This window comes from Benincasa hispida, chromosome 2 (assembly GCF_009727055.1).
Source record: "Benincasa hispida cultivar B227 chromosome 2, ASM972705v1, whole genome shotgun sequence".
In the NCBI taxonomy this organism is placed as follows: Eukaryota; Viridiplantae; Streptophyta; class Magnoliopsida; order Cucurbitales; family Cucurbitaceae; genus Benincasa; species Benincasa hispida.
In genome coordinates, this window is record NC_052350.1 from 15,745,481 (window position 1) to 15,755,947 (window position 10,467).

Consider the following 10,467-nt stretch of genomic DNA (forward strand, 5'->3'; position numbering starts at 1 on the left):
TCCAACTTATCGATTGTTTGAGACTTTCTCGGTAAATCTCGCTAGATTATACACCAAGATCATGTGTATTTCAGTATTAATCTCGGACAAAATAACACCAAGATTCTATATATTTGAACTTTCTCGATGAAATCCCGGACATAATTAACAGGAAATTCATATTTTGAGTTTTTGTCAGTGGAATCTCGGCAGGATTAACACCGAGATTCTATATATATCCCAAATCTTACCCATCTTTTCGAAAAATTTGATCTTTCCCAAAATTTAAAAATGTTGAATCAATTTAAAAAATCTAATTTGATAATTAGAAAACGCATTTGGAATTTTAGAAATTCATAAAATTGTGAAAACATAAATTATGCTAAAGATTTGAAAAATTACATAATAATTTAATATAATATTTAGTAAACATAACCAAATTTGAAGAAAATTTGAAAATTGTATAAGATTTGGGAAGATTAAAATAATAATAATAATAAATCCAGATGTCCAAAATAATCTTGAAAAAAAGTTGATTTTTCAACTAATTCTCGGTGGTCGATCTCGTCCGTAATGGATGGAGAAAAACTATTTTTATGAATTTTTTAAAAGTTGTAATTGAAAACCTAAAACATGCTATTTTTTTTTATCATTTCTCCAAATTTTGCTCCACAGACGTGTTTTTGGCTCGAGGGCAGTAGAGATAACACATTTGAGACACTAATCCTTCACTAAGCTACATACATTATACCCATTTTTCATCGGTCACTTGCAACAGTGTTGACGTTGTCCTCTCGACCCTCTTGGCTCTCTAATAATTATTTTACTTCATAAAACTTGGCAATCCACAAGTTTGGTAGGAACTATTCTTTTTTAGCAATATCCATTATCAATCACATGAAATAAAAATGTGTCTCAATAAGAGAGAAAAAAAAAAAAAAAAAACTCGATAAAAATATTATATATTAACTAATGTATAGGTAAACATTATTACTTTATACTAAGTTGTATTTAGTACTTCTTAGAAATATGATTATCCATCGTTAAGCAATAAATGTAAGATGATTAAGATTACTTAGTGTTGGAAAGGAGTAATTATCGCCCAATTCTCTTAACCTAATGCGGCACCACAGCATGGGAGGATGTCTAATCCTTTTGCCATTGCATGGTTGGCTAATTGTACGTAATAGGCTCAGAGAACCTTGGCTCTTGAAGACACATGAGTTTGAACACTATGTTGAATGTGCGACTAACACTACAGCTGGTGCGAAAGAAGGCGCAATCTGCAGTAAACCTTCATACTTAGTCGCAAAATCTGCATCATTTTGTTTTGCAGTGGAATTGGAAATTATGGCACCACCTTTACAGCTTCTTCATCTCTTCCCAATGCTCTGTTTCCACCCACCATTTTACTCCTCCTTCTTTCCCAATTCCCCACAATTCTTCATCGTTTTCACCTCCAAATTCCCAAATAATAAAATCCCCATCTCCCGACTCTAATCCTTACTTCATTCCTCCTTCATCATGACGCCGTCTTTCTTGCTCAATTTTCTAATTTCTCTTCTTCTGAATTTGACCTTTCTCATGCTTCCCTCTGCTGCTAACTTCTACCAAGACTTCGATATCACATGGGGAGATGGCCGAGCCAACATCCTTCAAAATGGTGAGCTTTTGACACTCTCCCTCGACAAGGCCTCTGGCTCTGGCTTTCACTCCAAAAGTGAGTATCTGTTTGGTAAATTTGATATGCAGCTGAAGCTTGTCCCTCGTAACTCTGCTGGCACTGTCACTGCCTACTATGTAAATTCACTCTCCTCTTCCCTATTCTTTCAATTTTTCTTAAATTTGCTGAAGGGTTGTGATTGTTCTTGTTACTATTTGCAGCTTTCCTCAAAAGGGTCCATGTGGGATGAGATTGATTTTGAGTTTTTGGGTAATCTAACTGGCCAACCTTACATTCTTCACACCAATGTTTACAGCCAAGGCAAAGGCAACAAAGAACAACAATTCTATCTTTGGTTCGATCCCACCGCAGATTTCCACACATATTCCATTCTTTGGAACCTCCAACGAATTATGTAAGCACTACACCAACCATTCTTCTTCTTTTCGGTTTTTATTAAAAAAAATTCATTCCCAGTGAAATATATCTCACTACCACTACTCTAAAAATTAATTTTAAAGAATCAAACCGAAAACACAAGAATTAACGTATAAAAAAATTAACTTGGAAAAAGAAACACTTATCAAAAATATTTTATTATGTGAAAAATTATTACAATTACACAAATATCTCTCCCTAGATCATTTTCAAAGCATTATGTCATTCGTGGCACTGTATTAATATACCAAAGACATAGGTGTAAGTTTTAACTTGCATGATTATACAATAAAAATCTAATATTGTATAAAATAGTAAAAGTCAAGATCTTTGAACTAGATAATTTTCACAATAGCATGAGTTAGAATAACATATCTTGATTCAATATAATGATCGTGTGAGGGATTGTTTTTCTCTCTCTTTATCTTTTTTTTAAAACTTGATAATGTGTGCCCCGGTAGCTGTTCGGGCACCAAACAAGTTCCGTTCCCAAAATCGTCTGGCGCATGGCTTTTTCTCATCGTTCTAAACTCCTGGATTCGTTTTCAAATTTTTGCCCGCCAGAAAGTTTGCGCACAAAAATTGGGCCCTGGGGCACCCTGTCAGGCCCGATAATCGTTTGGGCACCAAACGAGCTCCGTTCTCAAAACCATCTGGTGCACGACTTTTTCTCATCGTTCTGAATTCCTGAGTCTATTTTCAAATTTTCGCCTGTCGAAAAGTTCGCACACAAAAAATGGATCCGAGACACCATGTCGGGCCCAATAACCATTTGGTGGAGACAAAACCAATTTCTAGAATTTTATCATTAAATAGGACACTTATTAGAATGTTTAATTAGAGAATTACATGTAGATAATGCATATGAAGCTACATTAATAATATTATTAAATTTAATAATATTTGTAGTCCTTGTAACTCATCACTCGTGATCAGCTGTTGTTTTGATATTTTGCCAAAATTCAATACCAATGACATTCATTTGGTATTTGATGCTTCAGTTTCTCGGTGGATGGCACACCAATCAGTTCAACAACTCAGAATCAATTGAAGTTCCATTTCCAAAGAATCAACCAATGAGGATACAGTCCAGCTTGTGGAATGCTGATAATTGGGCCACCAGAGGTGGGCTTGTGAAGACGGATTGGACTCAAGCCCCATTTGAAGCCTCCTATAGGAACTTCAGTGTCCATAGTGCTTGTGTTTTGTCTTCTGCCTCATCTTCTTGCACTTTAGTTTCATCTTCTTCTTCCACACCTAACCATTGGTTCTCGCAAGGCCTTGATACAACTAACCAGAAAAGGCTGAAATGGGTGCAGGATCATTACATGATTTACAATTACTGCACTGATTTCAAGAGATTTCCACACGGGCTACCTCCTGAATGCACTCGGCCCTCTACCACCTAAAAGAAAAGTAACCAATTATTAGCTTCGAAGTCATCCAGTGGCCACTCGTGTTTACATTATTTCATTGATTCAAGACATTCCTTTAAACTACATTTTGAGTAGAATGAGAATTTGGATTATCATCAATTCTAGCCACCGTTCTAGATTTCAAGATTTGGAAATTAAAAACTTTCTATACAAAGATTAGTTTTAAAACATTTATAAAAGGTTAAGGTAATATAAAGGATATTTTTTTTATGATAAACAATGCTGATTGTGAATTAAAACCACGTTCAATTTTTTGAGTTACTTCCGAGAATGAATATGCAGCTCCTAGAGTTGCTCCAAGTAACTGAATATCGACCATCCTCTGTAACAAAGAAACATTGATATGATATAGATGAAATGAAGTTCAAACAGTTGAATGTTACAAATAAAGTAAGATTGCATTTTGCGGTGCTTATTTCAAGATGTCAACACATGTAAGCAAAACAATCAGAACAATTATATTTATATGCATTATCAACCAACTAAAAATAACATGGATTATTCATTAGTCACTGAACCATCTCATACAGTAATTGGAAACATTTCAAAGCAACAGAAAACTGTAAGGAAACCTTGATCCTAATCAATCAAACAACATTAAGAAAGGGTATATGAAATAAGAAATTTACCCCGTCACCGGCCAACCCATTCATATTCTTGGCCTACCAAAGGTAGAATGATGACAGGAAAACATCTTAAATAGTCACTAGCAAACAGGAATGAGTCACTGTACAGGAATCTGTACAAAAGTGTAGCTTCCGCTGTTAATATGTTATACAGATACAAAAGACATCCTTTCGAGTTGATCCAGCGAGACTCAAGAGCACGAGTAGTCACTTGATGAATTCCATGATCTACAGAATGATGATACAGTGAGTGAGGAAGCTCAAATAGCAGGCTGAACTGCACCGACTAACCAAGTTCTATTCCTCGTCCAACTCGACAAGCTGTGCACGTCTCTCAGCTGCTTTCTTCCTGATGAAGAAGCCCCACCTCATTGCAGCTTTGATCTTCAGCCAACCCACCACAGCTTTACCAGAACGGTTACGATCATCAAAATTTGGCATTGGTGAAGGCATGAATGATGGGAATGAAAAACCCTCGTCATGAACATTAACAGATGCATGCCCTCCCATGCTAAACATTCGCAACAAATGTTGCATATCTTCATTTTCAAGCATTTCGTGACTTCTCATACGAATCTCATCCTCTGAAAAGAAGTCGTCAACTCCCTTGTCCCTATTGGTTGACCAGTCAAATGGATTCACATTAGATTCCTGAATAGAAGAACCGAGCGTCTGAAACCCTGAAGAAGATGCTTGTGGAGGACCAAGGGCCAAACCAAAAGCATTATTGTCATTTCTTGTGATATGAACTTGGTTAGAATTGCCCATTAACTCATTAGAAGTAAATGGAGAGTTGTCAAACTGTACTCGAGAAGTTGAATTCACAAACTGAGGCTGGGTTGAATATCTTGTGACTGTATTATCATTATACCCTGCATTGCCAAATATAAAGAAAGAGACTATAGTTAACCAAACAACGCCAGTCACCAGTTCTAATAGATGAGGCATTCCTCAGAAAAAGCAAGGGGCATTGCAATTATTTGTGACCAAGAACCAGGAAATTTCATGCCATCCAATGAAACCAAAGTCCATCAGCTAACCCAACTTAAATGCACTGGAGTCGAGGCTTTTGCTAAACTAAATTTAAAAGTGTACAAGCATAGTTACCTGCAACTGAGAGTCCTGAATCCACTACAGGCTGCTGATGCTGAACTGACACTGGCATGCGGGGCAGTGATCCGTGATCCAGAGTATTAGAAAGATCAAGATGACCACCTTGAAAGTCATTTCGGGATGCATTGGACTTCTTAGGTTGCTTAGAGCTCAAAAGTGACTTGCCATCGTACTCTACAACTTGATTCCAATTTTCATATGCTTTATTCACTAGTGTATCTACATAAACCTGCAAAGAAAAGATCTTTCTTAAACTATTTTCTAGGGAGAAAAGTCTAATGTAATTTATACGGATATGCTATACTACTGCTAAGGTAGAAAATCATCATGCATCATAAATGTCTGCCATTCTTTGTGTAAACTTCTTCGCGAGGAAAGTAAAAGACTATAATTGCTACAACCTAAAATATTGAACCACCCAAAATCCCTGAATAAAAGCCAATATCTAAATATCTATAAGTAGATCATAGATGAATCACAGAAGGATAGAAACATCCACCTTTGATAATGGCAGGTTTGCTGGTTTCATCAGGTCATGGTGCTATGAGGATTTTTATTTTCTTTTACAATCGCAAGCTCAACAATACAATAAATAATTCTAAGTTGCTACAAGAGGTAGTAATTGAGGGAAAAGATCCACCGGCAATGTGCATTCTAGAAACTAGTCTCCCTCAGACAGAACAGGACAATTTATAAAAACAATCGTGCTAACTCTTAACCTGAACAAGACTGACCTTTCTTTTTCACTCTTCTGTCAAAGAAACCTTGATCAGGTAAAACCAGCTAAACATTTTTTTCAACTACAGAAATGGGAAACAACTAGACGAAGCAATGATCTTGCCAACTCTTTGCAAGTGTCTTTTTCACGTGTAAATTACATTCATAGAACTAGAAGTACAACAAACAAACAAGGGTACCTTCTGGCTATCAGACAGAGAATCAGCAGAAAAGTATTGTTCCCCTGTAATCAGTCCATTGAGCTCATAGATATTGTTAAAAACAACACCAACATTTCTTGTTTCCTCTGGGTAATAAATATACAGCTTCCCGCTTAGGACACAGGTCTTAGCATGTTCTAGGAGAGCCTCCCACATCTTATTTGACATACCACTTCCAAGGATCTACAAACAGGACAAATTTTAAGAAAGAGTTGTAAAGGATAAGAATAAAGTACTGAGATAAAGTGACAACACTTACACTCCGTAACTTTTGAGAATCTCGAACCACCATTCGGAGAAAGTCTTCAACGGTGAATATTCCATTTTTGTTAAGCCGCTTGTGAAATGAACCATCCTTTCCAATCTTCTCCAATCTCCACACATCATCATTCAATGCAGGTGGGTAATGTTTTTTATACACTGCCAAGCAAAACAAAAATTCAAAAAATTATTTACTCAATGCTCCTTTTTCTTCTTCTGTTTTTTCTCTTTCTATTAAACAATTAAATGTGAAAAAGCATGAACGTACATTCTCCTCGGTGATCTTTAACTGTAAAAGCTTCAGTTTTTGCTTCACGAATACGAACACCTTCACAAAATCCCGAAGCCACCTTTAACCCAAGTCTGAACTTTCTGCTCCTAATCCAACTTGAATTATCAGTGAAGGTCAAATCCCCTAGTGTTCCAACGCCTTCCTTGAGGGTAACCTGCAGGTCACCAGTCAATAGAGGCCTCTTTCCTTCACGCTCTTTAACAACATGACTTTCAAATTCTTCCTCCGTCCAATCTTCATCATCTTCATTGTTAAAATCACCTTCAAGTACCACAATGTCCAATTTAGACAAGGCTTCCTGTCCAGACGTTACTACATGGCCTGTGTTGGCATCAATCAGAACGACATGGATTGCTGCGCCCTGTTCACCTTCCACTTTCCCTCCTGTGAATAGGGGAAGAGACAACCTAGACCTAAAGTGCAGTTGCAAGTTTCTTCCATCGGGACCTTCAATCCTTTTAGGAGAAGACCTGTAAGTAAAAGTGTCAGCACATCATAGAACATCATAGTAGATCATACAGAGCAAATGAGCTAATTGAGCACAATAACAATAGAATTATTAGTTACTTCTCTGTCAACAGAATGAATTTATTAACCCAACTAAGTCTAATCACCAAGAACCCCTCATTCCCTATGCATAGAATACAACAGGATTAGAAGTAAATTAGGAAACAGACAGAGAGCAGTGGCTGAGATATGGTGCATGATAAAGTGCCATGGATAATAGCATAAAAGACTTCAACACTAGAATAAACACATAATGGGGGAAATATGAGAGTATAAACTTCCCAAGCCTTCCTATATGAGTGACCAATTTCCATGAAGGCAACATTATCAGATTCCAAATAGTGGTTGCAAAATTAGTCATAGCTAAGATGAAGCACAACCCATTACCTAGCACAGTAGTTTCAAAAGTCAAGAGAATCCCACCATTGGAACATCGACAACATTATTATATTCACATATCAAACAATTTTTTAAGCAAAAGGTCATCAGCTTAGAGTTATTAGCTCAGGTCACATTTAGAGCATAGTGATTAGACCCACAAAGTGAAAAGCTTGCAACTGCGCAATAAATGGTTTTGATTCATCAAATCAGCTAACAGTAGAACAACTTTGCTTACAAAGCAGAAAACTCCCGTGAGGGGGTGCATCAAGGGGCAAGGACCAAAAAACATTCAAACTCTTGTACAAGCGATTCAATAAATACTAAGATTTGAAGCAACATATCAACTGAAAATAATTGGTAGACTGGTAGTGAAGAATAATTTGTAGATATTCTTTCAATATCTACCAGCAAAAATCAAAATAAATGATTGGAAATGTAAGAAAAAAAATATGGACTCATAGTTGACCTTCCGGAAATTCTAGCAGGACCTATCTTAGCCAAAGCACGTTCCACTTCCTCACTAACCTGTTTGACACCAGGAGCGAGCAACAATCAGATATCATATGAAAAGGAAAACTTGAAGAAGAAGAATAAAAACTATTTTTTCAAGCATGGAGCAAGAATCAAGATGAAATAAAGAGGAGAGTGAAGAGTATAAAGAGAAGATAAGTTAAACAAGAAAAGAAGATAATAAAAACTACAAATTACAGAAGTTAACAACTAAAAAGTGACATATTGCAATCGAAGAAGTATAAGCTTTAATTGAAATGAGAATTCAAACTTCAATCATGCCGTCAGTAAAGCTAATCATAAACAGATTATAGTCACATTTGAACATAATAAGAACACAGGCAGCCAAGTCTATGAAAACATAAAAAGCATATTGGATGAGAACTTGTACAATTCTTAGCATCACTGCAACTAAACTAGATAACTTACAATGTCTTAATTAAGCAAACAACTACCCCTCAAACAGACACCCAACTAAATTCTACTCTCATTCAATCATGCTCACTAAGTAGAGAAAACAAAATATAGCAATCATGTGTCTTACCACTCTACGGAGTATTGGTTCCAATGACGAGCACAACTTTTGTAAACTATCCACCTTCAAGGCTTCTACAATCACACTGCATGGTCACAAAGATCCATAAAAGCCTTAATCATTTGCATTTCATAACCTTTTATTGAGAATGAATTGATATAACAATGTGAATTAATCATAAAGGTACAAAGACCATAATCAGAATAATTACTCTCATGAAACAAACTTGTTAGCAACAAAATTTCACTCTTATATTGGTAGTTGGAAGACGAATCTGGTTTTGACAACAAAGGAAATAAAAACAATAGAAGGCCTATGAGCTGAAGATTGTATCACACCATCCAAATAAACAACGAAAACCTTGTTGGGCTTTAGTCGGATCATTAGAAAATATCAAGTTCAAAAAATATGGTAATAAACTTATTAAAGATATGCAACATGAATTATGCATCATCATTATGGCTACAGTCATTAGAGGTTATCAATTTATTTTCTGCTCAGGCTGCCCATTCAAACTTCCATCTCGGAATTTCCGTTATATAGTGCAGGCTCCATGTACCTGAATTTAACTATTACAATGAGGAAAGTAGAAGCAGGAGCAGATAAAATAAAGATAAATAGAAAGCTCATAGCAACCCCCCCACCTATAACCTCCATTTGAAGGTCTTCTCTTTCCCTCCTACATTCCCATCAAGGAAATATTTGTTTCTTATGTCCAAATAGAAAGCTCATAGGAAGCAGCAGGCAACTCTCATCTACCTCATCATCGTGACACGTGTAATTAAAAGTCTTAGTAATTAATGTAAAGAATCAATAGGCATGCCCAACTCACGATTCCTGAAGGGCTATGCAGATTTATATAACCAACATACAGAGTCATGTTTTTACTTCTCACCCCTACCTAAATTTAGTTCCAAATGGGAGGGGGTAAGAAAAGAACCCCTCGATTAGAATACAAGATATCAAAAGTTGTAATTAGCACGTTCTTAGAAGAAATGCAAAAAAAATAAGCGATATACCTAGCTAGAGCTGGTCGCTTTCGCTCTGGCAGCTCATCTTCTCCACCCTCCAAACCCCTTTTTTCCCTCATGGAGTTCGTCCTCTCCATGTACCTTGTCTGTCTCTGCATCCCTAATCTCTACAGAAAGTCCGAACTTCCCAGATCTACTGCACACCAAAATCAGAACTTCAATGAAGACGATTGATTGAAATCAAAAGCCGCCACCAACAACCAAACCCTAATCAGAGTGACGCAACCAGAAAAAATTCTTAAAAACCCCCAAAATTCAAAGTAGTACAAAATCGAAAATCCAGCTCAATCCTGGAAATTTCCTGGATATGAAACTGTACTTACTGTAAAATTTCTAAGTTGTTTTTTTGCTAGTTCCCTTCAAAATTATCCCGATTTACCGGGAAAATCAAAAAGAGAGTAAGACAGACAGAAGTGAAACACAATCCTAAACCAAGGAGACGAAAGAGATTTTTTCGCGTAGAGAGAGAGAAAGAGAGAGCGAGCGATTAATTTGGGGGTCTTTGTACTGCGCAGACTAATATCCAAACTATCAACCCTCGGACTATGAACTCCATATCAAAAGTAATCACCTGCTACGCGGTCCACGAAATCTAAGTCCTTAGACCACCGATGTTTAAGAGGACAAAAAAACGAAGCATCCACGTGGCTTCTCCAGGTTTGAGGTTTACGTGGGTCGATGGAGCAGGGGATTATAGCTTTTTCGTCGTCCTCAGATCTGATTTCATTTTTGGTCGCCGCTTGCGATTGGGCCAAGG

At 36.7% G+C, this 10,467-nt stretch overlaps 1 protein-coding gene and 1 pseudogene across 3 annotated transcripts; one reads left to right on the plus strand and one right to left on the minus strand.

Moving 5' to 3' along the window:
- The first annotated feature begins 1,503 nt into the window (after nucleotides 1–1,503).
- Nucleotides 1,504–3,861, plus strand: LOC120070983 (annotated as a pseudogene).
- Nucleotides 3,862–4,058: 197 nt separating this feature from the next.
- Nucleotides 4,059–10,232, minus strand: LOC120070981 (calmodulin-binding protein 60 B). 3 transcript variants are annotated; one of them, XM_039022953.1, is made up of 9 exons: nucleotides 10,034–10,232; nucleotides 9,699–9,843; nucleotides 8,689–8,764; nucleotides 8,101–8,159; nucleotides 6,723–7,216; nucleotides 6,453–6,613; nucleotides 6,173–6,376; nucleotides 5,250–5,484; nucleotides 4,059–5,014 (listed from the first exon to the last, which is right to left on the minus strand). In XM_039022953.1, the coding sequence occupies exons 2-9, from the start codon at nucleotides 9,806–9,808 to the stop codon at nucleotides 4,440–4,442; spliced, it is 1,914 nt and encodes a 637-aa protein (XP_038878881.1). In that variant the 5' UTR covers nucleotides 9,809–9,843; nucleotides 10,034–10,232; the 3' UTR covers nucleotides 4,059–4,439. The 3 variants fall into 3 exon arrangements, with proteins under 3 accessions (XP_038878881.1, XP_038878879.1, XP_038878880.1); XM_039022951.1 differs by having other exon boundaries at nucleotides 9,699–9,846; XM_039022952.1 differs by having other exon boundaries at nucleotides 9,699–9,917.
- Between the last annotated feature and the right edge of the window lie 235 nt (nucleotides 10,233–10,467).